Source organism: Rhinatrema bivittatum, chromosome 8 (assembly GCF_901001135.1).
Source record: "Rhinatrema bivittatum chromosome 8, aRhiBiv1.1, whole genome shotgun sequence".
Lineage (NCBI taxonomy): Eukaryota > Metazoa > Chordata > Amphibia > Gymnophiona > Rhinatrematidae > Rhinatrema > Rhinatrema bivittatum.
In genome coordinates this window covers 19,495,729-19,522,571 of record NC_042622.1, presented here as the reverse complement: position 1 = coordinate 19,522,571, position 26,843 = coordinate 19,495,729, and the positions used below count along the sequence as shown (strand labels likewise).

The 26,843-nt window shown below is 45.1% G+C and overlaps 1 protein-coding gene across 4 annotated transcripts; it reads left to right on the top strand.

Moving 5' to 3' along the window:
- The first annotated feature begins 6,669 nt into the window (after nt 1-6,669).
- STX16 (syntaxin 16) lies at nt 6,670-26,423 on the top strand. Of its 4 annotated transcripts, none has more exons than XM_029611642.1 (9): nt 6,670-6,996; nt 10,072-10,083; nt 11,572-11,679; nt 12,609-12,749; nt 13,009-13,171; nt 19,671-19,762; nt 20,778-20,921; nt 21,627-21,707; nt 22,306-26,423. In XM_029611642.1, exons 1-9 carry the CDS (start codon nt 6,868-6,870, stop codon nt 22,408-22,410), a joined length of 975 nt encoding a protein of 324 aa, XP_029467502.1. In that variant the 5' UTR covers nt 6,670-6,867; the 3' UTR covers nt 22,411-26,423. The 4 variants fall into 4 exon arrangements, with proteins under 4 accessions (XP_029467502.1, XP_029467503.1, XP_029467504.1 ...); XM_029611644.1 differs by having other exon boundaries at nt 6,671-6,948; XM_029611643.1 differs by lacking the exon at nt 10,072-10,083.
- Nucleotides 26,424-26,843: the final 420 nt, after the last annotated feature.

Sequence of the window (26,843 nt, the reverse complement as noted above, 5' to 3'; positions counted from 1 at the left end):
GGTGCTGCTTCTTTCTCCTTTGCCTGTATCCCTCTGTAAAGGGACCTGTAGCCTACAGGATCCCCCCCATGCCATTTCACCTGCAGAGAAGGGGAGAGTGGACAGAGGGGAAAGCAGCAGCAGATAAGCGCTACTCTCTGGCTCCCCCTGCTGGTGAGAGGACATCCTGCAGGACAGCTGTTGTAGGGGAAAGAGACCCTGAAGACTACCGTGGCCAACCAGAGCTGCAGCTACGGCACACCGGTTGGGAAATGCTGCTCTAATTCTCCTGTTTTATTAATATCTTTCCAAGATACTTCCTTCCGAGCCATGCCCTACTGAGCGACTGTCGGCTTTCCCCTTTGCTCTAGTTTAGTGCAGGAGGGGAGAAAGTGTGACGTGGGCAGCCAGTTCAGTGGCTTCCAGACATGTAGGCTCCTGCATGGAGTGGCAGTTGCCACCCTTAACAGAAGGCATGAGGGTAACCTGCAAGGCGCGGCAAGTACTACTATGAGCAACTTGCTGAGCGCATTTTGGTCTTTATCTGCTGTCACTGCTATGTTACTATGTATTGTTACCGACCTCCTCCACTGCTGCAGCTCCCACACTCAGAATGAGTCACAGCCAGCGCTCAGTGCACGCTCTTCCTATCTCACAGCCTGGGAATAAGAAAGAGGCTACAAGGGCTCAGAGGAAGATAAGGTGTTGCTGTGTGCCGCATGGAGCGAGGCCCAGCTCTCCATGCCCTGCATGCTACCTGTTAAACACCACACTACAGGGATCATGCTGTAGGTTGGAAGAGACATGCATGATTACACATGGGCTCAGAAGGAACATAAGAACATAAGAAATTGCCAGGCTGGGTCAGACCAAGGGTCCATCAAGCCCAGCATCCTGTTTCCAACAGAGGCCAAACCAGGCCACAAGAACCTGGCAATTGCCCAAACACTAAGAAGATCCCATGCTACTGATGCAATTAACAGCAGTGGCTATTCCCTAAGTAAACTTGATTAATAGCCGTTAATGGACTTCCTACAGTGCTTAAGAGCTGCTGCTGGTGATTCTTGCTGCTGTGAGATGCTGAGGGCGGATCCCATGTGCTGGTCTGGATCTGAGCATCAGGCAGTGGTGACTTTTCCATGACGCACCTGATCAGGTCTGAAGGCACACAGGTTGAGAAACACTGATCTAAAACACCCCCAACCTGATTAAATAAGAACTTCCAAGCGCACCTGGATATGTTACTGTCTTACTGGCACCAGAAGGTAGCTCTCTTTGGCACAACGCTTGCTGTTAGTGCTGCAATGAAGGTCAGGTCACGTCCTGCTGCGTGACCTGCAAATCTGGGGAAGACAAAGAACTGGAGCAGCATAGCTAACCTTGATTCTAAGAGGGAAGATGACAAGAAAACAAGCAAGACACAGGTGCCAGCGTCAATCATCCTCATGGTTTAAGAACAATTTTAAAAATAAAGTATTTCGGAAACAACTTCTCCTTAGAATTGTTCTTAAACCATGAGGACGATCGACGCTGGCACCTGTGTCTTCTTTGTTTTTCTCGTGTAAAGTTCATCTGACATTCTGATCCCCAGTTCTCCGCCCTTTTGCAGTTCCTCCCAGTCTGCCTGCATTTTAACTACTTTGAATATTTTTGGGTCAACTGCAAATCTGATCACCTCACTCATTGCTCCTTTTTCTAGATCATTAATAAATGAGTTGGACACCACAGATCTCTGGGGGCACTCCCCTGTGCACTTTTCTCACCTGGGAAACCTGACCATTTATCCAGGGGTTTTATTTATCTATTTATTCTTTTTATATACCGACATTCAATAAGAGATATCACACCGGTTTACATTCAGGTACTGTAGGTATTTCCCTATCCAGTTTGCACCTGAGGCAATGGAGGGTAAAGTGACTTGCCCAAGGTCATTAAGGGCCGTATGTAGTGGGTTACTAAGAGGTAAATTTGCACTTCCATCCGTATGCACTGTGCAGTTTGCTGTCCTGCTGCTTCCATTTGGAATAGGGTGACCAACTGCTCGGTTTTAGACCGGACAGTCCGGTGTTAGAGGCAATTGGGTAGTGTCCGACTGCAAAGATAATCGGATGTTATAATATCCGATCTAAAAGGATATGTGGCGACCGCAGACCCAGCACCAACTGAGTCACTCCAAGGACAAACTCCTGCAGCAGCAGGGCACTTCTCACACCCCTCCCCCCTCAACACGCTGGAGTACTATTAAGAATATAAGAATATAAGAATATAAGAAAATGCCATACTGGGTCAGACCAAGGGTCCATCAAGCCCAGCATCCTGTTTCCAACAGTGGCCAATCCAGGCCATAAGAACCTGGCAAGTACCCAAAAACTAAGTCTATTCCATGTTACCATTGCTAATGGCAGTGGCTATTCTCTAAGGGGCAGATTTTAAATACTTGCGCGAGCGCGTACTTTTGTTCGCGCAGCAGGCGCGAAAAAAAGTACGCTGGATTTTATAAGATACGCGCGTATCTTATAAAATCCGGGGTCGGCGCGCGCAACGGGGTGCACATTTGTGCAACCTGCGCGCGCCAAGCCCAGCGCGCGCTGCCTGTTCCCTCCAAGGCCGCTCCGATTTCGGAGCGGCCTCGGAGGGAACTTTCCTTCGCCCCTCCCTTCCCCTACCTAACCCACCCCCCCGGCCCTATCTAAACCCTCCCTTACCTTTGCGCGCGTCGGCCGGCTGCCCCGCTCCGTGGTCCAGTCCCGGGGGATGTTCCGGAGGCCGTGGCCACGCCCCCGGGCCGAAACCACGCCCACATTGCCGCCCCCAAAACACCGCGTTCCACCCCCTAAACGCCGCGTCATCCCGCCACGCCCCCACCATGCCCCCGACAGGAAGCCCCGGGACTTATGCGCGTCCCGGGGCTGTACTAGTGAGGCCATCGCTCGCAGCCCCCAGGACACTGAAGGGAAGCATGGAGCACCCAAAAGGGATCATGGGAAGTGTCCTGCAGGGATAAAGGTCTTATCCATGTGTAACACCAAAGGGAAAAAAAAGTGCTTGTTTATGGGGTGGGTCATGGGTGAGACTTACTTTTGTGTTGGGTGAGGCCGGCTGGAATAGACAGGTCATGGCCAGACACTCGCCCAATGCTCTGCATGCCCAAAATATATTGTTTTAGAGAGGGGGAGAGGATCCTGACAGAAGCTATCCCAGCATAGCAAGGAAAAAAAAAACTGGCAATTGTTTTGGCTGGAGCTGAGCAGCCAATTAGTGGGAAATATGAGCTGTGCAATGCTACACGAAAAAGTGTCCCTAAGCCAGGGGAGCAGAGGGGTGTCACTCCTGAATAAAGTGACTGCACTGGTTGAGCCAAGCTGCCGGGCTCATGGATACAGAGATCATGTATACAAAGGACTGTTTTTGTCTGAGCACATGCTGACAGACTGGGACTGCAGGGCCTAGCTAAAACTTGATAGGAGCCTCAAATAATAAAAACAGCTGGGTTTCTGACCAGAGCTACTGGGAAGGGTTCATTTGAAAGATCTTTAGCTGTTGCTGATTTTGTAGCTCCTATAAGTATTAATTGGGATCGACGGCAGTGTTCATAGATGGTTCTCCTGCTTTCTATCTAACAGAACATTCCAAGTCAAATAGGGCAATCACATATCTGATAATTCCCAAATTGACACAGATGTCCCTCAAGGCTCAGCCCTCTCGGCAACACTATTCAATATTTTTATGCTCCTACTGTGTAAATTACTAGCAGATTTAGGAATTACTTTCTTCTTGTATGCTGACGATATACAGTTCTACATTCCATTTTCCAAATCATTTGAAAATACAATATCAACACATTCAACCTATATGAAAGCAATACAGCAGGAGCTATTGCAACTTATTTGGTTAAGTAGAAACTCTTTGATCGTTAAACCATTGGCTCTGGACCTGGGCAATTTCCAAATTACTCCCTCAAATCAAGTAGGGGATCTAGGTATCCAGCTAGATGAGAACTTTATGATGAAAAAGCATCTCATCATAAAAAACACTAAATAAATAAATCTCATTAAATTAATTAACACAGGTTACACCAAGTTGTGTATATTACATTGGTTAAAACCTTTATTAACCTTCAAGGACTTCCATACTGTATTGCAAACTCTAATTTTCTCAACCTAGACTACTGTAACTCCTTATTACTTGGTCTTCCTGCAAGTATCCTAAAACCATTACAATTATTACAAAATGCCTCAGCAAGACTTCTGTTAGGAACTAGGAAATTTGATCACATTACACCCTCGCTGATCTCACTGCACTGGCTGCCAGTACAAGCCTAAATCTACTTTAAAGTATTAATATTCAAAATCATCCATTCCAGTAACACCGGTATGATAGGTGTGACATTAAGGTCATACACACCTCAGCAAAACACTAGGATCTCAAAATAAAGGACTATTGCCTATAATATGGAGCACACATCTGGCGCAATTAAGAGATCGTGTGTAGCAGGTCCAAAACTTTGGAATTCTCTACCGGAGATGTTATGTTTGATATCAGATAGAAAGAGATTTAAATGTGAGGTAAAACCATGGCTATTAAAAAATGCATACAACCTAACTTAAAATCATCAAAATGTAGAGAACTAAAATAACAAGGACAAGAGATACTAACTGAAGCATGAAGAATAAATTTAACGAGTGAATGTAAGAATCTCCACACAATGTACTAATATGTGAAATTTGTTATATTATTCTATTTTCTGCACTTCTCGCCTTATGTCTTAGATCGTTTAGTTAAGATGTATTGGAACATTTCATTTGATAGATGTTAATACTTGGTTATATAAATACTACCTCTATGACCCATCTTTATTTGTTGATCTATAGGGAGGAGGAATAGCCTAGCGGTTAGAGCAGTGGGTTATAAACCAGGAGACGAGGGTTCGAGTCCTGCTGTCGCTCCTTGTGATCTTGGGCAAGTCATTTTACCCTCCATTGCCTCAGGTACAAAAACTTAGATTATAAGCCCTCTGGGGATAGAGAAATACCTACAGTACCTGAATGTAAGCCGGTGTGATATCTCACATTGAATGTTGGTATATAAAAACAATAAATATAGCTTTGAATGGTACTTTGGTAAACTGTTGTGATCTTTACATGGAACAATGGTATATAAAATATCTAAATAAATAAAATGATTTAAGTCAGTTTGGGTAGATGTTTCCTGTTGGTTTCTAAGGGAATTAATGCATCAAGGACAGGCACACTTTGAAGCAATATTTTAAAAAAGGAAAATATGATTTAATTATCAACACACCTAATCTGGAAAATCTAATTAAAGTTATTAATCAGAGTTGCTGGACATAATTGTAACCCCCTCTCCAAGGGGAGCCTGGGGCAACTCTCCCAAAGTGAGGGATTAAGTTTCTGTTGGTCCTTGGGCTGCAAGCCCCCCCACACACACACACTTTTCAGAAAACCCAATGTCCACAACTAAATTGGTGCGCCAAAAAGAATAGACAGTTTATTGAGGTAGCTTCAGTTACTGTAGGCAAGGTACAACTTCCAACTTTATAGAAACTCCAGATAGTCTTCTCTTTGCTTCCTAGAAGGCCTCAGACACTTTAAATTAGAGTCCAGGTACACCTCTATGCAACCTGAGTTAGGCCACAATGTAAAGATCTTTTCTTCTCCTTTGCAAATCTTAAAATATCCACTTTATCTCTGGGATGGCTTCAAGCTACTCACTTCCCTTGCAGTAAGAGGAAATGGGAGACTCTCCAGCCAGTTTCCAAGATCCAACTGGGCACAGGAGTTTCTTTCTGGTCCCAACGGGTCCCTTCACAATTCCTTTACTCTTTCAGTACTTTTAACTCTTAAATCTAGTTCCAGTTGCTTTACACTGGCTCTCCAGAGACCTTGGAGGATCCTTGCCAGTTTCTTCTCCTTTCCCCTTGAAATCCCTGGAGAGGGCTCAGACTACTGCCTCCTCTTCACATGGTAACTCTGGGGGAGCCCTGACCCTTGCTCTAGGCAGGGTTATATTTCCTACTCACAAAACCGAATCCCTAGGGGCTGAGCAAATAAGGGTTACCATACACTCCCTCTAACCATTGGATAATCTTGTGGTAGTTGGAACCTTCCCTGCTCTTTTGTCCTTTGTAATACTTCCTTGAGGGGGAAATCACACAACCCACAGTACATCCTCTGCAGGTTACACTTTGCCAACCTTTCTCTTGCCCAGGGACTACATACTATTCATTTCTTTGGAGAGAAAAAAAATACGAGTTTCTTCTGGAAAAACTTTCAGACCGTGCCATCCAAATTGAAAGGTATCAGCGCATACCTAGGAATGTTAGACGTGTGGTCTATCTGAAATTGCTGGTGATTAGTAGAGGGGCAGAGGATAATATATGCAAATGTATGCAAATAGGAGGGCGTGTCATCCCCCCATCCTCGTGTCTAGCACTAGTCTGTGAAAAAATTGGCATCCCTACTTTAGAGCCGGCCCCATAAAATACCAGGCAGAGGTACAAAGCAGAGCACTGCAAGCAGGGGCTCATTGGGCAGCTGTAGAATCTGCAGGCACATTATTATGTTCACCCGCCATGCCTACCTCGGAATCTCTGGCACTCGGCCGGAAGCCTTTCAGCGATGCACTCAGGAGCTTCCGGGTCCGGGCCCCAACCGGAAGCCTTTCAGAGGAGCACCCCGGAACCTCTGCCACCAAGCCGCAGTCCTCGGTCGGAAGTCTTTCAGCAGCGCACGGAAGGGAAGCCTCGGATGCGGGATGTGAGGCCGGGCGGGCTCTGAGGAGTGGCGCGTGCCCGGTCCCCTCGGAACAGGGCGGCGGAGGGCAGGGACCGGGATCGCCGGCAGGGTGGGCTGGGGGGTAGGGGAAGCCATGGCCACCCGGCGCTTAACGGACGCGTTCTTGCTTTTGCGGAACAATGCCGTCCAAAACCGGCAGCTGGCGGCCGAGCAAGTGAGTAATTCCCCCGCTGGCCTTCGGGGTTCACGTAGCAATGCTGCGGTGAGTCTCCATCCTGCGCCGTTTCATCTTCCTCTTGCGCTGCCTGCTCAGCTCCTGGTCCTGTGCTGCTCCTACCCTGCGCTGCCTGCTCAGCTCCTGGTCCTGTGCTGCTCCTACCCTGCGCTGCCTGCTCAGCTCCTGGTCCTGTGCTGCTCCTACCCTGCCTGCTCAGCTCCTGGTCCTGTGCTGCTCCTACCCTGCACTTCCTGGTCCTGTGCTGCTCCTACTCTGCGCTGCCTGCTCAGCTCCTGCCCCTATGCTGCTCCTACCCTGCCTGCCTGCTCAGCTCCTTGGCCTTTGCTTGCTCCTACCCTGCGCTGCCTGCTCAGCTCCTTGGCCTTTGCTATGTTTGTTGTCTGCTCAACAATACATGCATTATTACTTTTATTACAGTTTTACTATTTTACTAACAGCATCCTCTTTAGAGGTTCCGAACATTAAGAGCATTAGTGACACCTTTGCATATTCAAAGTCTCTCAGAATTAATAATAATGGTAATAGAAACATTGTCATACCCAACAGCCATTCTCGGAGTTGGATTGAATATTTCAGCTTATGGATTTTTAGGTGGAATTTTAGAGATACTTGGAATTTTTTCTGGGTATGTAGGAGGTGATGGCCAAAAAAAAATCCCCTGACCACTTGACCATCTTGTCTGCCAAGTTAATCTGGTCTGCACTACTATGGATATGTATCCCAACATAGTGGTTTTGAATGCTGTCAGTTGTTCCTATATGTGTAAACACATGAATTTTAATTGTGTTCACAAAATTTGCTTGGTGTCCTTACATTCATTTCACCTCCAGCTCTGTGCTGTTGCTGGTTTATTTCAAAGCAAAAAAAAGGGAATAATTAGCTCTTAAATTCTAGCACACAATGTGTAATTTCAAATGTGCAGTTTTTTTTCGAGCTCCTAGAAAATATGGTATACCATCTAAGAACTGTGAGTTGGCATCTCCAAGAAACAAATCCCTGCATGAGTGTTTACAGCTGAAAGTAACTGGTGGTTTGAATCTGGACATTATTGGGTTTGCTGAGTTTATTTGCTGTTTGGTGCTGTGAAGCTGCAGGAGACTCAGCTGCTAATGAAACTCAGATTGAAATGATGCTGATACTAGAGGTATTTAGTCTGGCATCAGTATAGAACCCGGTCAGAAATATATGAACAGGAAAATAGCTTGGTTCTTTTACTGTCAATGTGACAGATCTATGGCCTGTGAAGTGATCAGCAGGTGTTTTTTTTTTTCCCTTCGGGATAAAAGTTTTGATTCTGAGGTTTATGGAATAAGCGATGTATAGCAAAATGAATCTGGAAACAGCAATGCAATGGATTATGTTCTTGAAATTGAAAGTTACAATACATTGGTCAAAGGTCAATAACAATCACAGTTGAATCAAATTTACAGTGGATAGTATTGAGCAATACATCTGTGACTAGCATTAAAGAGGCTACCTCTGGAAGACTTGCACAGATGTATAAAGTTAGTCCAATAAAAAGGTATCACCTACAATTTGTTGACTCTTCCATATAAAATAAAGCACACTGTGTGCAATGCTTGTGTGTGAAATCTCTCGTTTGCTGGGGGCATGAGGTGTGGAGTACAGTTGTATTATGTTATTTACTTTTTTTATTCCAAAGAGTTTATAGACAGCTTGATCTAACATTCTTGGTGGTGTACAACAAAAACATACATAATTACAATACTAAGACCCCGCCCAAAATCCAATAGACAGCAAAGCCAGTAAAACTTAATCTCCTGAATATAAACTTCAAGGGTCTTAGCGATTACAATGCAAACACAATAACTGCCTGCTCTACTCAAATGCTTCTTTGTTGTGTTTATGGAGAAGTTTATCAGTAAATGTTTGGCACTTAGAGCCAGTATACTAAGCATTTTCCTATAAGCACAAAATGAGGGGAAAAAAATAACTTTTGTGCACCTGGGCTTTACTGCTACAGCTGTTCTCCATGCTTACCTTACCTTCTAATAGCTTGCACAAAATCAAACCAAAAAGTGTGAAAAAGTATCTTGCACAAAGGCATCTTATTGCCCAATATGAATAATACAAAATATGATATTAAGACTACTTTATGGCATTATATTTCTCAGTTGCACTCCCTGAAGAACTCTTCACAAGAAACATAAGGATAGCTCAGTAGCAGTAACCTTAAAAAGCGCTTCCTGTTTCCACTGTAATCACTGTGAGGTGGTTTGGATGATTTGTAATGTGGATAGGAGCTAATCCTGTTTTGTATTTTATAAATACATACATAGGATTCTATGTTAATGTTATAATGTTACAACCCCTTGTTCCATGTAAACCGATATGATATGATCTGTTCATGAATGTCGGTATAAAAAAGTACTAAATAAATACTCTCATGAAGTGGGAATACCTTGGTCTTCCTGCTGTGAACAGTCCACCCCTTCTGAGTGCAGATAAAGTCTAAAGCCTCAATTTTGTTAGGTCATTATTTGTTTTATAGAACTCCCCTCAGAAGGGATGGCAGGAGCAAACCTGTAGATTTGAATAAACTGGGCTTTATTTCAGCAGCCGCCTGGATACTCGAGGGTGAGAATAAGCTTTTCAGGTTTTCACCACACACTATATATATCTATAGATATATATGATGCTAGATACCAAACCACTCAATCAAAATAAATATATATATATATATAGCAATGGTTAAATACAAGATTTCTGCCTATGTGTATTCTACAGATACCACAGATTTATTTTTCGGATCAGGAAAAATTCCACCATTCACTTTTACCTACCCCCCTCCCACCACACACACACACACACAACTACCAAAGAAAGCAAGCACTGAAAAATTGTCCTTTAAAATGCACATTGGGTGCCGGCCAGTTTGTAGAACGAAGTGTGTTGTATTGGCTTCTTTGCTGGGAGCATAGGTTTGTTTTTGATAAATTAACTTGTCTTATTTTTCAGCGAGTCTAAGTATTTTCTGACCTGACTGTGCTCTGTCTGCCTCACTCTGTTTTTCTTACATTTTCTTTTTCCTCCTGTCCCCAATTGGATGGGGCTGATGGATGCAACCAATCCCTTCAGGAGCTGGACGAGGTATCACTTCCTATCTTTCATAACCGCTAGTCTAGCCAAATGTTGCAAAGTCCCGTAGGGTGTCTTAGTTCTGTGCTTTGTGAAAAATGTCGGTGAAGGATTTCAGAACTCACAAAGTGAGGAACCAGTCCCGCAGGAGTAGACCACATTGGTCCTTAGTTACTGGACTTGTAGTCAGGATTTCAGTACAATCAGCTCATATATTTATTGTACTCCGTGCTGATGTATTGAGAAGAGGAAAACCTAAGTAATCTGCCTGCTGCCTACAAGTAATCGGTAAATGTTCCTCTGGCCTTATTAGTAAAGCTGCAGCTGTTCCCGGTCTCTGGTCTCTCCAGAACAATGGCCTAGAATTCTGCCAAATTCTGGTGTTTTGGGGATGAAGACCAATATCCGCTGATTTATTTGTTTAAAATATTTATCATCCGCTTATAGCTAAATTGACTCTACCAAGCCCACTTGGGTCTTGCTTGATTTCCAAGTTCCCAGTCCTAGAAGGAACCCAGGCTGGCATAGATGAAGGCTCAGAAAGTTATCTTATGTTTAACACCTGTAATACATTCAAATTATGATTTAAAAATCATCATTTTGTGAATCGGTAAGCATGAGCCCTCAGAAAAGTTACTTCATTGACCATCATAATAGAAATCAACCAAACTCCTCTGAAGAGGAAGGGGCTGGCAGGCTCCGTGGACAGCACAGGCCCAGATACAGAGTCCTCCTCCTTCAGGCCACATTTAAGATCGTGTTAAAAAGCTATTCAACGACAGATATGAAAAAAATTGGCGGTCTCTTTTTCAGTTCCCAGTGCTTAGATGGGAACTAACACCGCTATAATTGTCTGTAATTGGCATCCTCAGCTGAGATACAAAGAGAGAGTGGGCACAGAAACTAAACCATTTAAAGCGGTGCCAAGGCACGTTGTCGCTGTAATGTGGGACTGCTAAGCCTTGCCATGCCTGGTCATTTTTTTTTTTTTAAACTGGGAAGTCAAATCGTTCTTTCACATGTAGTAAAAACAACCCCCCCCCCACACACACACACACACACACACACACACCCTTACCCCATGAATTTGCACAAAAGGTGATGACAAAAGCAGGTGCCGCTATATTTTCCTTATTGAACAACTGAGAATGGTCCAGTTTATACCGTTTTTTTGCCCTTAAGGTTTATGATGTAGATGTGGGCCAATCCTTGTACGTTACTGGAAATTGTACGATTGATGGAGATTGCTTATGTGCCAAAGAATGTGTATGAAGACATCTCTTGTATCGCTAAGGGATTTTCTGGGTGTACCTGCTAATACAGTGCATTTATCTTGACGCAACAAAAGAGTCAGAGGCCCAGTAATCAGGAGTACAATGTATTCTTTCTTTCTATTGCTAAATTGAGTTATGAAGGATTTCTGTAACAATGAGGGCACTCCAGATCTTTAAGAAATCTGAATTTTGAACATCCTGCCATTAATTGTTATGATTGTTCCAGCTCGCTGACGATCGGATGGCCCTTGTGTCAGGAATCAGTTTAGATCCAGAGGCAGCCATTGGTGTCACAAAGCGGCTGCCACCCAAATGGGTCGATGGAGTAGAAGAAGTAAGTCATCGTACATTTTTAAACCAATGTTTTGTTTTGTTTTTTTATAGAGGGGCAATGACTGGAGTACTGGCCTAGCGCAAATGCCTTTTGGGCCAGTGTCACATCTAAAGTTAGTCACTGAAGAAATGAATTGGTAGACCTTACCTTATGCTAGCCCTGAAATGGATAAAATAAGTAATGCGAGGAAGCGTGCTGTAGTGGTTAGCAGGGGATGATATTAGCTTATAGCTTTTATTGACAACCTTCTCGGCCAGTCCTTGCCAGGAAAGAAACCATTGGCTCTGTTTGTCCAGGCGTGATTAGTTAATTATCACAGTAAAAACTGGACTGGCTAAAATTTCATTGCAGTGGGAGTCTTTAAAACATTACTGACTTCACATCCCTCCTGGAATTAGTCCTCTATGAATTTCATCCTGCAAAATCCAGAGGTGTGCAAAACAGCAAATCCCCAGGGGACAGAGCAAAACATTCAACCAAGCCATTCCAAATCTTTTAGCAGCATGAGAAAAACAAAGCCATGGGCCAAGTGTCTCCAGATTTTAGACTATTTATATGACTTATAAACTCATCAGTAAAGATACGTGTGTGTATGTTTGTATATATGTATGTAGTCCCTTTAATTCCCAGTTCTGTAGTTTATCCAACCATGAGAGAGTTGTAAAAGAACTGTTTTTGGGGAAGCTCTCATGCAATCTAGGTACTAAAAAGTTGGCAGGCCACCACTCTTGTTCTAGCTACATGCTCTGTTTCTGAAACACTAAATTCAAGCATTTGGGGTTTATTTGGATGATGATACCATACAAGGCCATGACTTTACCAAACAACAATTTTGTTGCTCTTGGAGGCTACTGCTTAATTAAGATAGAGATGTATATTTTTTCTCTGGTTTTTTGTTTTTTTTGGCCATTAATGATCTTTTCCCTTAGATTCAGTATGATATCACCAGGATTAAACAGAAAATGAAGGAATTAGCCAGTCTGCATGACAAACATTTAAACAGACCCACCCTGGATGACAGCAGCGAGGAAGAGCATGCTATAGAAATAACCACACAGGAGACTACACAGGTAGGACTAAAAGCCACACCGTAGTCTGATATCTACATAGGGCTGTAGTGGAGATTATCAGAGCAGCGTTCCAATTTTCTTAATTTTTTATGGTGGGAGTCTTAAGTAGGAGACACTTTCAAAACCTTGAAGCACCCCTATTAGTACTGAAGTAAATACTGGAACCAAAAAAGGGGACCTTGATGAGTTTGCTCTGCGTGTTGAAGTAGCAGAAGGGGGGTGGTGTTAGAACTCTTATTAAGGACCACGGCATCTTCAGCTGTTCCACAGGTGTCAGAGAGCAGTCCAGGCCTTGCAGAGCAGGTCACGGAACTGCCCAGAGCAAGAGGAGCGTGTACTCAGAAACGTGGTGTCTTCCTTTGCCCAATCTCTTCAGGACCTCTCCACCAACTTTAGACACACGCAGTCCAGCTATCTGAAGCGTAAGTATGTGCACTCTCTCAGACGGCTATTACATTTCATGGACCTTCCGTGCTTTCTGATAGTTCTTTTTATTTTTTTGATGCCTTGGGCTTCCAGCTCAGTCAGGATCTGACACCATGAGCTTTCATTCACATCTACTCAGGAAACGTTTTTGTACATCTACTTCAGTTTACTTTAGTCAGGTCTTGGGAGCCATTCACCAGAGCTCCTTCTGGAACCCTGCAACCACAGGCCCTAAATCCGACTGCTAGGTGTCGTCATTTCACACTAGCTGCACCTCACCATCGCGCCATTCACCCGAATAGGCTGTGAATGGGGCCGCCACAAAATCCCCAGGCCTGCCTGGCCAGTGGAAAAACCAAGCTAGAAATTTAACCCACATCCTCTGCGTGGCAGTGAGCCCTCGGGCCAGCCCTTTGAATCAGTCTTTCATCTGTTGCTTCAACAGACAGATTTTTAACATCCTACCATATGCAACATCCTGCCGAACCTAGAGTCTCTCTGCACATAACCAGCCCAGTTGAAAAAGCAAGTTTGCTTACCGTAAACCATGTTGTCTGAGACGTCCCTCCGGTACGGCCAAGGCGGAGCTTCTCAAAAATCACAGAGTTTTGCTCAGTGCGCATTCGTTCCAGCACAGTGCCATGTTTTCTCCTCAGTCCATAACACAGCTCATCATGCGAAACAATGAACTTAGAGGCTGTCTGGGGAGGTGGGCAGGTCAGCAAGCAAACTTGCTTTTCTTCCCTGCAGATAAGCAGGCTGAATTATCCATACTGTCTGGGAGTCTCCAGCTGAAGGTTGTGAGCGCAGTCTGAAGACTCAGATGGGACGTAGCATAGTCCTGCCATCCTAGCCTGTTTTGTGCCCAGCCTACTTCTGTTGTGGACAGTCTCTGTATCTTGTCGCTGACTGTAGTACTGCCAAGCCCAATGCTGCGTCTGAAGAGGTTTGCTGATCAAGACAGTAATGAGACGTGAAAGTATGTAGCGATGACCATGTGGCGGCTTTACAAATGTCTAACATAGGAACTTTGTGGAGATGAGCCACTGAAGCTGCCACTGCTCTTACTTGGTGCGTCTTTGGTGAGCTAGAAAAGATTTGCTGCTCTCTTGGTGTAGCAGAAGTGAATACACTGAGAAATCCAATTGGACAGGGTTCATTTGGTCATAGGGAGGCCCAGAGCATTTGGATTGAAGGAAACGAACAGTTGAGAAGTCCTTTTCTCGGAATGCGTCCTACGCTTATAGTAAGATAAGGCTCTCTTGCAGTCCGGTGTATGGAGTAGCCGATTCTTGGGAAGAACGTTGTCAATGTGATTGTCTGAATAAGGTGGAAATTTGACACCTTGGGTAAAAAGGATGGGTGTGTATGCAAGGTGACCTTGTGGTAGAACTGCAGATACAGGGTAATGAACCAGCGCCTGGAACTCGCTGACCCTTCTTGCTGAAGTTACTGCCACCAAGAAGAGTACCTTCCAAGTGAGATACCTCATGTGATTGCTATCCAATGGCTCAAAGGGAAGAAGCATGAGCTGTTCCAGCACTAGGTTGAGGTCCCACAGAACAGGCGATTTCAGCACAGGCGGTCTTAACGGCAATATCCCCTTCATGAATCGGGAGACCCGCAGATGGTTGGACACCGGGAGGCCGTTGGACGGGTGGTGATAGGCTGTGATGGCACTCACATGGACCTGCACAGAAGCTGTTGCCAGACTTGCTTGGTACAGGGAATGGAAATACTCTAGCAACAATTCCGCTGGGATAGACAGAGCAGAAGCTCTTCACCTTCCTGTTGCCTACTGTAGCAAAGAGGTCCACAGGAGACCCCGAGTCGCAAATAGCCGGTTTGCCAAATCTTGGTGAAGCTCCCATTCGTGTAGATGAATTATCCTGCTTAATTTTGTTGGCTGTGGTGTTTGCTACATCTGACAGATATGTCGCCTGGAGAGAGATGGCGCGTTCCTCTGCCCATTGCAGTATGCGAATAGCTTCCTTGAACAAGATCCAGGAACTGGACCCTCCTCCTTTGTTTATGTAGAATATGGCTACCTGATTGTCCATGTGAATCATGACATTCTGCTTCCGCAGGAATTTTCCAAACGTGCTTAGGGCATTTCTTATCACCCTGAGCTCTAAGAGGTTTATCTGCTGCCTTTGCTCCTACATGAACCAGAGGCCCTGCATCTGCACGTGCTTCAAGTGGGCTTCACACCCTTTGGTTGAGATATCTGTGGTAAGAACCACTTGATGGCCCAGGGGGCAGAATGGCGCTCCGATGGTAAAAACTACAGGGTACAACCACCACATCAGATCCAGTGCATATCTGGGATCAGACTTATTCTTCTGGAAAGTGGTTGGGAGAATTGAGTCCACTGCACCTTCAGCCCCTCTGCAGCGGCTGAAGGTGCATGTGCAAGCGAGGTCATAGCACCACATAGATTGCTGCCGCCATGTGGTCCAATAGGGTTAGAATCCAGTGGGCCAAGGAACACGTACAATCTCTCATCTGGAAGGCCAGGGTGCAAAGCATGTGGGCCCTGTCTGCAGGCAAGAACGCTGTTCCCAGCCCAGTACTTATCTGGGCTCCAATAAACTGCAGATTTGGCGAGGGTTGGAGCATGGATTTTTCATAGTTGATGATGAAACTTAGACCCCTCAGACAATGTATTGTCGTTTCTAAGGTGCTCTGAAGAGTGGATGGTTTCGGAGCAACTATCAACCAGTCGTCTATGTATGGAAACAGTTTAATTCCTTTCCGGCTGAGATGGGCCACTGCTACCGCTAAGCACTTCATAAAGTCCAAAGGGGAAGAACCTTGTACTGGTAATGGCGTGTATTGACTTGAAAACAAGGTAGCACCAGGAGGAGCGGTGCATTGGGATGTAAGGAGTATGCATCCTTGAAATCCAGCAAGCACATCCAATCGTTGGGTTATAAGAATGGTAGAATTGACTTGAGAGACCTCATCTTGAACTTCTCCTTCCGCAGAAACTTGTTGAGAGCCCACAGGTCTAAGATTGGGCGGAGCCGACCAGGCTTCTTGGGTATGAGGAAGTATTGGGAATAGAATCCCTTGTTCTACCAGTGGTGCGGTAACTGCTGAGTTGCCCGCTGATGCAACAGGTTGCTGACCTCTTTCTGCTGCAGATGCCCTTTAAGTGGGACTGATGGGGTTGCACCTGGTGCAGAAGTCCTGGGCTGATCTTGAAGTTCAATGGGTAGCTGTCCCTGACTATATTCAGTACCCAATGATCCGAGGTAATCACTGTTCCAGTGGTGGTAGAGGTGGCCCGGTCACTTCTAAAAACCGTGCTGGGGCTTTGGGTGGTTGTTCTGCGGCGGATGCTGCTGATGCTGGCCCCCCTCTGTCTGTGCTGGGGTTGCTGCTGCTGCTACTGCAGCCTGCTCTGCTAGAAGGTTGGTAGACAATAGGCCGGGTACAATATGTAAGGGCACCACTGATAATTCTTTCTGAAGCTTGGGTAGAATTTCCTACCAGAGGACTGCTGGTCCGGTGACGCCAGCAACAGGACTGCCACGTTTTGCTCCTTTAATTGGGAGACTGTCTCCCGCAGCTTGTCTCCCCCCCCCCCCCCCCCCCCCCCGAACAAGTTATCGTCCTTTCATGGGAGGTCCGCTAGTTTTTTGTGTACGTCCTCCCAAATGCACTGGCGCGCAACCATGCCATTCTCCAAGCTGCTATGGCTCCTGCCAAAGTACGGGTGAACGTTTCAAAGGTCTCGCAGATGATTCGTAGAAAGTGCCTCAACCTCTCCTCCAGGTCATAATACTGCTGCGGTGGACCCGTATCTGACGAGGTGGAGGCAAATTGGGGGTTCAGGGACTGCAGACACTTGTATGGGTACTGCGTGATGTAAAATTGATGCTGTGTTTCGCATTGAGCATACCTGCTTGGAATGCCCTCTTACCGAAGTTGTCCAAATACTTGCAGTCTCGGCCCGGAGGGGTGTTGGAATGAAACTGGTCTTCTCAGAGCACTTCATGGCAGATTCGACCACTATCGAGGCGTATGGAAGCTGGACCGTGTTATAGTACAGCGACTGCCTCATTCTGAATTTCAGGTCAGTTTTTCTCAAGGCCGCCTGACTGGAGAAGGGAGACTCCCAGGCCTTCGCCATCACTGACTCCAAAACTGCATGGGATAGCAAGGCAGTAGGTTCAGCCGGGACTTCAAAAATCTTAATTCCCAGTACCTCCACCCGCGGATCTGGACCCTTCTTGGTCTTGATGTTGAGATGAGCTCCCACCTATCCTACGAACTTGGAGTAGGAAAGGTCTTCTGGCAGTGAGGACGGTTCTGGCTGCTCTTCCGGCGGGTCAGATGGGATCCCCTTCAAGGAACCTGGCGAGGTTGGAGTGGGGTCCTCTGGAGCAGTGTCAGCTGTGGGGAAAGCTGAGGACCTGGGCTCCTAGGCTCTCGTACCGGGCTGCTCTTCCTTGAGACGAGGTGTCCAGCAGAGGAGGGCGGGATGGGCTGCCCCTTTGTTCCTCAAAGAAGGTGAAGAAATGCGACAGAATTTGGGAAATTTGAAACATGGCCTGCGACACTAGTTCTCCCTGGCCAGGAGTGGGATTTTTCCCCCCTCCGAACATGATCCGCTGGAGGCAAAGCTGCTAGTAAGGTGTCAGAGTCTGGACCCCTGGGGCGGTGCACTGATCGTTCTGTCCTAAAAGATTTCTTGTGCCTCTTTTGGAGAGGTTCCTGCGGTTGTGTTGAAGAAGACCTCTTCCTTTTAGACACAGAGGACAAATCAGAGTAAACCCTTCCCAAGGATTCCGAGGAGCCAGTGGACAGTTGCTCAGAAATAGCTTGTACATCAGAGAGGCCAAGTTCCACCATCTCCTCAGGGTGAATGCGACTTGAGAGTTCACTGCTGGTGGATGGGTACAAGGCGGTTTAGCAGATGAGTTCAGCGAGAAACATTTATCAGACGCCTTCTGCATTGCGGGCTTCAACGCTATCGGCATTTCATCGCAGCTGCGTTAATGATCCCGCCTGTGTCGAGTTGGCTGACACTTGTTGGTGCTGCTTCGGTGGGTCGGGTCGCGACGCATCCTTGTATGCATGCTTCGTCTTTGATGCATGTGTCAACGGCACTTTCCATGCATGGTGCTTCAACCTCTGCGTCACATGGTCAGCGGCGGCAGCTACTGGGCACGGAGCTTTCACACTGGCCGCCGTGGACTTGTGCATGGGTTTTGGTGGCGCATCTCCTGATGCCTTCTGTAGGGTGGTGTGGGCACTGTGGGGGGTTGACCCACCTGGCCAGGCGGCTCAAGGGAGGATACCCTCTTGTCTTTCTCTGGGCAATCCGAGCGCAGCCCCGGTGATGAGTGGGCCAACAGGCGCTCCGATGTTGGGGCATAGGACTCCAAACTCTCTTCCTTGGAGCGAGTTTCAGTGTACGTTGGTGGTGGGCCCGGGGTGGCATCCGACCACAGTCCCTGCAGGAGGACTGGTCGTGCTCCAGGCCCAGGCAAAGATGATGATGATAATTATGACCATCCGTGGCAGACATAATTTTCCCACACTGGCAGAATTTAAAGCCAGGTGGTTTTGGAGCCATGCTGGAGCACTAAAAGTGCTGTTTTTAGCTTGAAAAAATTGATTGGATCAAGGAGTGAAACGCCGCGTGCAGCCTGCAACGCGGAAAAAACCAGACTGAGGAAAAAACATGGCGCTGCGTGGGAAGGGATCTGCAGCCGCACAGACCAAAGCTCTGTGATCTTTGAGAAGCTCCGTCTTGGCCGCCCCAGAGGGACGTCCCAGACAGCGTGGCTAGTTCAAGCCTGCATATCTGCGGGAAATATTCAGGTAACAAAGATTTTAGGCAGACAGAAAATGTAATGTAGTATTAAAGCAGTAGCAGCACCGTGTTTGCTCGTTAATTTCAGAAGTGAATGTTAAAAAAAAAAAAAAAATCCTAACACATGGATTCATAATTTTAAAAGACAGAACACAGTACAGTTCAAATCAATGGGCCTTTTACACAGCTAGAGCAGGTGCAGGCAGGCCTGGTTTTCAGGACATCACACAATGAATATGCATGAGGTATATTTGCATACCGTGGAGGCAGTGTGCATGTAGTTATACCTCATGCATATTCATTGTGGATATCCTGAAAACCTGGCCAGATTGTGATACACCAGGAACGACGCTGCCTACGCCTAAGCTAGACAACCCAAATTGTATTATTTTATGTAATTACATTGTTTGCACTGGAAAGTAGGCAATGAATAATAGTTACTTTCAGTACAGACCCCGGCTGAGTGTAGTCAAACCGTCACACGTGCAAATTACATCCCAAGCCAGAGCAGGCACCCCTAGGAAAGGCTGCTTAATATTAATGCCCAGACCTTGCCGGGTTTTTATAATTTGGTTTCCCAAGAACTTTTCTTGGTTGGTCTTTTTGGAAGAAGCATTCTCGTCAGAAATGCTGCAGAGCTGAATTGTGCTTTGCCCCTTCTTTCCCAGGTATGAGGAACAGAGAAGAGAGATCCAAACATTTCTTTGACACTTCAGTGCCACTTATGGATGATGGCGAGGACGACACGCTTTATGATCGGGTAAGGACAAGGGCCGGAACAGGGCTCCAGGTTCTGTCCTGTGTTTCCCTGTTTGAACCTCAAAATAAAATGATTAGGATCAGATGTACAAAGACACAAAACAGGGAAAGCTCTGGCACAGTTTAGCAAACCATGAGTCATATTGTAAGATAAGTTTGACGTTTTTGCAGATAGTGGGGATATTAATGATTTTTGGTTGGTTTTAACCACCACCTGGATTATCTGTAACAACTATTTTCTGCTTTAGCTAATGTACTACAGAGTTTTACTCAGATAGCAGGCATTCTTGTAAAAAGGGATATCTTACCCGTTGACTTCAAGAATAGTCATTGTACAACCCTCAGCCATTTTACAAAGACCGCTGCACAGCTCGGCACTGCCTCTGAATATCTCTGAGCTACATTATCCGCACTGCCATGATTATCCAGGAGAACAGTAGAGCTGATTTGCATTTAATGGATTTTGAAGGTCTTGCAAATTTCCTTTTCACTACAACAATCCTAGCGTCTTGCATTTCATTAAAGTTGGATTTAGTTGCAGTAGAATTGGGACTCTAGAGCAAAAATGTACTGCCTCGAGCCTAGGGAGTCGGGTTCAACGATCTTTCCTTAACGCAATATATTTTCATTCTGCAGTATTTATAGGGAGCTCAGATAAGCTGCTCGTTCTGATGGCAACATCAAAATCTCTGAAAAGCCCATGGTTGTTAAGTTGCCAGGTAGTCATCTTTCTCCTCTTTGAAACAATGGGTTCCTCAGTTTCTGAGCTTATCTGGGGCTGTCTACCAAAATAACATCTCCAGGTTTATAGTAGCACTGAAAAAGAATTAAGTATAGCACAGTTGGGGGCACTAGAAATAGATCTGGATACCACTGATTTGTGAGTCGTTTTTAAATATGCAGCTCGCTTCTTTACAGTAGTACCTGGGGGCTTTATATTACTATTTTGATTTATTGTTATAAAAACATAATCTCCTTGCTAGATCTGCTTTTTTTTTCTTTTCTTTCTTGGACAGGGCTTTACAGATGACCAGTTAGTCCTGGTACAGCAAAACACGCTGATGGTAGAAGAGCGGGAGAGGGAAATCCGCCAGATAGTACAGTCCATCTCTGATCTCAATGAGATTTTTCGGGACCTCGGGAGTATGGTGGTGGAGCAGGTACACAGAGCGGAGCCTCAGTCCTCCTCCTGCACTGCTCCTCACCCCGGCCTTGGTTGTGTGCTGCACTTTCCCAGGAAGGGAGGAGTCCTCGGGGATGCCAGTATCGTAACATTTTAACTCTCCCTGTCATGGCTTTCTCTGCTCTGTCTGTGTTTTATGGTTGCTTCTTTTTATAGGGACCCATTTAAGAACCTCCAAATACTAAAGGGGGGAATGTATTTCACTTACCACGTGTTGGGGTGGGGGGGGGGGTTTGTTGTTTTTTTTTAAAGAAACTTTTTGATTTTTCCATAAATATTAGGGGAGTGTTCTATGTAAATACCTGAGGATTTGTTTTAAACCTCAAAATGCAGCTGGAGTCCTTAATGAAATCTTCTGGTTGGGGCCCAGAGGTAATGGTGATCAGAGTTTTGTGCGACGTCTCTGCTTTTCTAGGTCTGCGACGCCAGGTGTTTATCTGGCCCTTCTTGATTTATATTCCTGCCATAGTCTCTGTTTAAAGCCAAAAAAGATATGCACAGAGCGGAGATACAAAAACCCCAAAAGAAACCATTCACCTTTCTAAATTATCTGCCACTACCAAGTTACTGTAACTGATCCTCCGCTTCCCAAGTATATAAAAAAAAAAAGTAACTTTCTCGCTCTTGATTCTTCTGCGGTCTGTATTTAGATTGATTCCATTTTATTTTGTAATTTATTTAGGGTACAGTTCTGGATAGAATTGACTACAACGTTGAACAGTCCTGCGTGAAGACTGAGGATGGTTTGAAACACTTACATAAGGTAAATGGGAAATCCCAATGTATGTTTTATTGCCGAGACCTCTGATAATAAACGCACGATGATTTACATACTTTACCAGGTGAGGGTTTTATTCATGTAAAACATTGATTTGAATAATGTAGGCACTGTAGTAATCTGATTTTTAATGTTTCAACTTTTTTATTGAAGAAAACAATAACACAAAGGCATTATTATTATTTTTTTTTTTTGTGGCATTTGTTTAAAGGGAATGTAAGAATTTGGAGACATTTTCAGGCTTTCTATTTCTGGTACAGCCTCCAAAAAAAAGCATAACTAAAACAAACGCCAGGATTTGACCCTTCCCCCTTCTCATTTCCACAGTGGGGCTGGGCGGCAGGGACAGTGGCCTCATTCACAGCTCATGGCCCAGACCTCGTGTTATGTTTGCAGAAGCCTCCTTCCTCCTCGAGCACAGCGGTTACACTGGGGGGAACCATTTGATAGCTGGGGTGCTTAAGGGGTTTTGTTTGCTAGAAACTGATGCGTGCAGTCTCTGACAAGAACTTTGCATGTGTGTTTGGTGCTTTTCTGCCCCCTAACTGCTGGTTTATTTATATATATTTTTTTTTTATTATAGGCGGAGCAATACCAAAAGAAGAACCGGAAGATGCTTATCATTTTAATTTTGTTTGTGGTGGTTCTTGTCCTTATCGTTGTACTTATTGGCGTCAAGTCCAAATAAGTGATTCACTTTTTTTTCCACCCCCCCCCCCCCCCTGTCTTTCCGTGTCTATGGGTTGCTACCTTCTGCCACCCCCTCGATATGAATAGATGGATCGGCAGGGCAGAGAGCGGCAGGGTACAACGGTTGGATGATGCCATCAGCCATGCTCCTAACCCGGAATTATTTTTCCTTCTGGCTCAGCGGAGAGAGAGAGGTCAGAACTTAGCATGAATACTGCCAGGGTTCTCAAGGAAGGACAATACTAGGGACTGAGTTGAAAAGATGATTAGTATTCCAAATTCAAGCTTTAATGTTCAGCTGTGCCATGTAGGCTGCCCTGAAGGACCACACAAAAACAAAGTTTAACCAGATTAGGTTTGCTGACCCAGGCTTCTTTTGTACCTAATACATTCTCAGCAGTTCCACATGCTTTTTAAAGTGTGAATCAGGCCCACAGAGGGATAACATCTATCTCTTCTGGGATGTGTCTCTTGGGCTTTCTGTTATTGCAATCCAGTCTCCTCTGAATGCAATTACATGGAATGGGCCTGGTAAACTTTTTTTTTTTTTTAATTTTACTTTTCCTAAATTGATGTTCCAATAGCATTAAATGTGCAGCTCATCTCTGTTTGAACTGCAGTTCAGTAAAGTGCAGTGGTTCTCAAATTCAGGTTCTTGGAATCCCCCAGCAGGTCTGGTTATCGTGATTTGGAAGATGAAAATTTGACACACGTTTGCATACAATATCGCCCAAATTTTAAAAGCCCGGCGCACGGTAAGTTTGAGAGGTTATGCATGTGGCCGGGCCTTGCGCGCGTCGCACGCATTTTACAAAGGGCCCGGCTAGGCACGTAACACCTGTTATGCTCCGAAGGGCTGGGCACAAAGAAAGGGGTGGCCAGGGCCGCGCACGTGTGCGTGGATATCGTATTTTATAACACGCGTGCGGCGACGAGTGCATGTTATAAAATCAGTACGTCCATCTGCACGCGCCGGGAAACTGCACGCTTTCCAACCCATATCTGGGTTGTCTGGAAAGCAGACCAGTTGAGGGCTTCAAGGACAAGATTTGAGAACCAGAACAGCAGCAGTTTTATCCCGATCTGTTGCTGCTATACAGTAACTCAAGAGTCTTGCATGTTTCCGGAGGGTAAAATGTATTTTTGTAAAATTGAATTATAAGGTTATCTATAAATGTTAACTTGCAAGTAATGCTTGATTTCAGCAGTAAACACATGCACCTTTTAACCTTGGGGGATTAGCAATAGAACATGCGGTGTATTAAGCAAGAGAATGCAAAATGATCCCAGTGAGAAATGAATATTGTGCATCGTTATGTAGATCATCAAAATCATTATCACGCACCAGATTTCTGGGAATTTATAAAGAATTAATGGCTTTTTTAAAAAGCGAAGATTAAATCCATGGGCACTTCAATGGAGTTCAGTTCAGAGAGATTATCATGACGTGCTTTCTCATTAGCCAGTTGTTGCTGCGGCAGTTTCCAAAGGTCGTCCACCTTTTGAAATCATGGATATGTTAGCTTCTTGAAAAATGCTGTCATTCTCTGCAAAGCCAGTTCCAGAATATCACGGTGAAAAACACGGGGCATAGTCTTCCCTGCCGCTCTGCACCTGACTAGCATTAATGCTGTGCTGCACTGCACTTTTCACAAGACCTCCAAACTGACACACATGAAATGGTTTGACTTTCTTGCTGAGAGAGTTGTTTTCCAGAGAGTCCCTCGCATCTTGTTTCTTTTTTCAAACTGACATGGAAGGCATGCCATTAAAAAAAAAAAAAAAGCGATCTGAGAAAACGCAATGTCCCTGCGTGTGTCTGGCGTGTTAATTTCCGTAAGCCCATGCTTGCGCCATGAACAGATCGGAAGCACTGTAACAGCACTTAACGGCCACTTCGCTTCTCAATTAGAGGTGCATCAGCCAATTGAAAAAATACTACTCGGGCACAGGAGCTCGTGTATGTTTTGCATCACTGCAGGCCAGAATGCTGCTTGGTAAATAAATAGGATAGTGAGAAAATGACCTTGGAATGCCACTTCAGCTTATAAATGTATCCAGTCAGTCTTTAAAAAGAAATCTGTATTGTCAGCGCGTTAACTCCCCTCCAGCCTCAGTGGCCTTACTGGATTTGAATTGCTGTTTGACTTTTTTGCTGCAACTTTTCTCTAAGGTTTATGACCAAGATTCTGTTGTTGCTATTTGTGTGAACTCTGTGTTACGGAAAATGATTTCAGTCACTTGTTTTGCTTTATTCCTTCATTTATAAGGTCCTCCGGTTTCTGACGCCTTTGTAAAAATAAAATACACGTGTCTTGCTCGTTCGTCTCTGTGCAGACGTTAGGCGCCCTGGTGGAAGCTTGCACAGTTCTAAGCACCGAGGGCGCGGCAGCTTCCTGAAGAATGCGTTGGGCATGGGGGGCGTAAGAATGTCCACAGGACAAAGCCGAGACTTATGAAAGACCTGCTTCTGGGATTCTGTGTATATTGTAATTTATTGGTTTGTAATTATTTCAAAGGGTATTACTTAAAGGACAATATATCAACGCGAGATTATGACTTAAATTGAAGAGACTAATTTTCTGAGGCTGTCTATAATGTACGAGATGTATAGGTGTGGAAGCGTGAGATCCCTTTGATTCCCCTCTTGCAGATTCCGTGCTTCCAGCCTAGGCGGTTTCAGGCCGGGTGAGGCTCGTGACATCTTCAATATTAAAAAATAAAATAAAAATAAGTAGCTGATCTTCTATGGCAGGAAAATGCTGGACTAGGGCGGATGATTTTGTCACTTAATTTACAAGACGGGTCTTCTGGCCTCCAGCATTACTTCATCACACAACCTTAGGTCTAGGTCATGTGTTTCTTGCTTTTGTTGTGCTCATTGGGGGGGGAAGGTTCTGGTTACATAGAGCCATAGCTACAGAAGTGACTTCCCAAATCATGAAGGCATAAAAAAAGAGCAAAACCAGCTTGCAGGTTCCCACTTCCTGTGTTACACAGATTGAAATGTGTCTAGGCATAGAACTTGTGAAGGAGAGGGGATGCTGGTGGTGCCAACTTGCTCACAGACTCCCCCACACCGCCATGCAGTACAACCAGTGGCGGGTTTGAACTCGTGTCCTGCCTCCCCACTGCCTTTCCTTAATAGGGCATGTAAAGAGCTGCCCAGCTAAGCCTACCAGTTCCATAGCACTACTATGTAGTTAGCCATGCTATCCTTGGCTTGGGCTAGGGAGTTCACCTTGAATCATGTCAGGTGAGCTCGGTAATTGATCTAGCCATCTTTTCACATTTCTGGGATGATTTTCAGTCAGCCTGCACACTGTACACACAGACTTTACTGAGCATTTTCAAAGCCATCTTACCCATGCAGGTTAGCTTTGAAAATCCTTGGGTTATCGGCCACCTACGTGCGCAGCATCCTCTGTGCACACGTGTCTCCACCCTCTGGAACGCACACGCAGAACTGGATCCGGCTGAGCCTGGGCTAGTTTTTTAGAACAGCCATTTTCCACACATAAAACTGGATTTTATGCAAATTCTCCCCATAGTGCCCAGGAAATGATGCAATAATTTCACAACTAACTCAACAAATTAGCCTTTATTCAGAAAGGCCCATCATGCTAAGCACTACCAGTCATAAGTCTTGTGGAACTGAATCCATCTAGCATGGGAATACGTACAACGCAAGATTTGAAATCAGGGACTGCATTATCACTGATGTCTTCATTGGAAACTGTGGCTTAATTCTTCAGATAAGTACATATTTACATGTTTCATTTGTGGAACCCCCCTCCCCCACAAAAAAACCCAATATTGGAAAGCTTGCACCTTGGACCAATGATGATATAAAAAGCAAAGAAGGTCAATGACCAGTAGGGCTTCGTATGATGGTCCTTTATGAATACACATGCTAAATAAAGGCCAATTTGTTAGGTTAGTTGTTAAAAAAAAAAAAACAAAAAACTCTTGCATCCTATTTACTGCAATTAAACTAAAAATAATCTCACATGTGGGATGCGGTTAGACTATAATTTGCTCTGGTTCTGCCTCACGAAAGAAAAAACCCCTTACCATGTGCAGGCTTTCTGGGAGCTGCCTGATCTAATGCCAGTGCTTTCCTGCCGGTTATCCCAGTGAGATTGCTGAGCTAGAAAATATTTTATGTCAAAAATACGGTAGGGACTATAACTAGGCCTACTTTGGGGGTTTTCCCTTTCTTTTGCACATCTCTGAGACTCCTACTTGAGATCTGGTCTTTTGCCGCATGTGTGTGTATACGATTTGATGGAGACAGCCCATGCGATTAATCAGGAAGATTTTATTGCATGCATCTCCTGTAGTGAACATCTTTCCAAAACTGGAGCTTGCATTGGTTAAAAAATAATTCAAATTGCTTTGGTCTGACAGAAGTATTTTGATGGGGGGTTT

What these genes read in the sequence shown, in the direction of transcription:
- STX16 (XM_029611642.1), top strand. Translation starts at nt 6,868, where the DNA reads ATGGCCACCCGGCGCTTAACGGACGCGTTCTTGCTTTTGCGGAACAAT. An exon ending in GGGTCGATGGAGTAGAAGAA is followed by an intron (nt 11,680 to 12,608) that starts GTAAGTCATCGT and finishes CTTTTCCCTTAG; the next exon opens with ATTCAGTATGATATCACCAG. An exon ending in CCACACAGGAGACTACACAG is followed by an intron (nt 12,750 to 13,008) that starts GTAGGACTAAAA and finishes CGGCATCTTCAG; the next exon opens with CTGTTCCACAGGTGTCAGAG.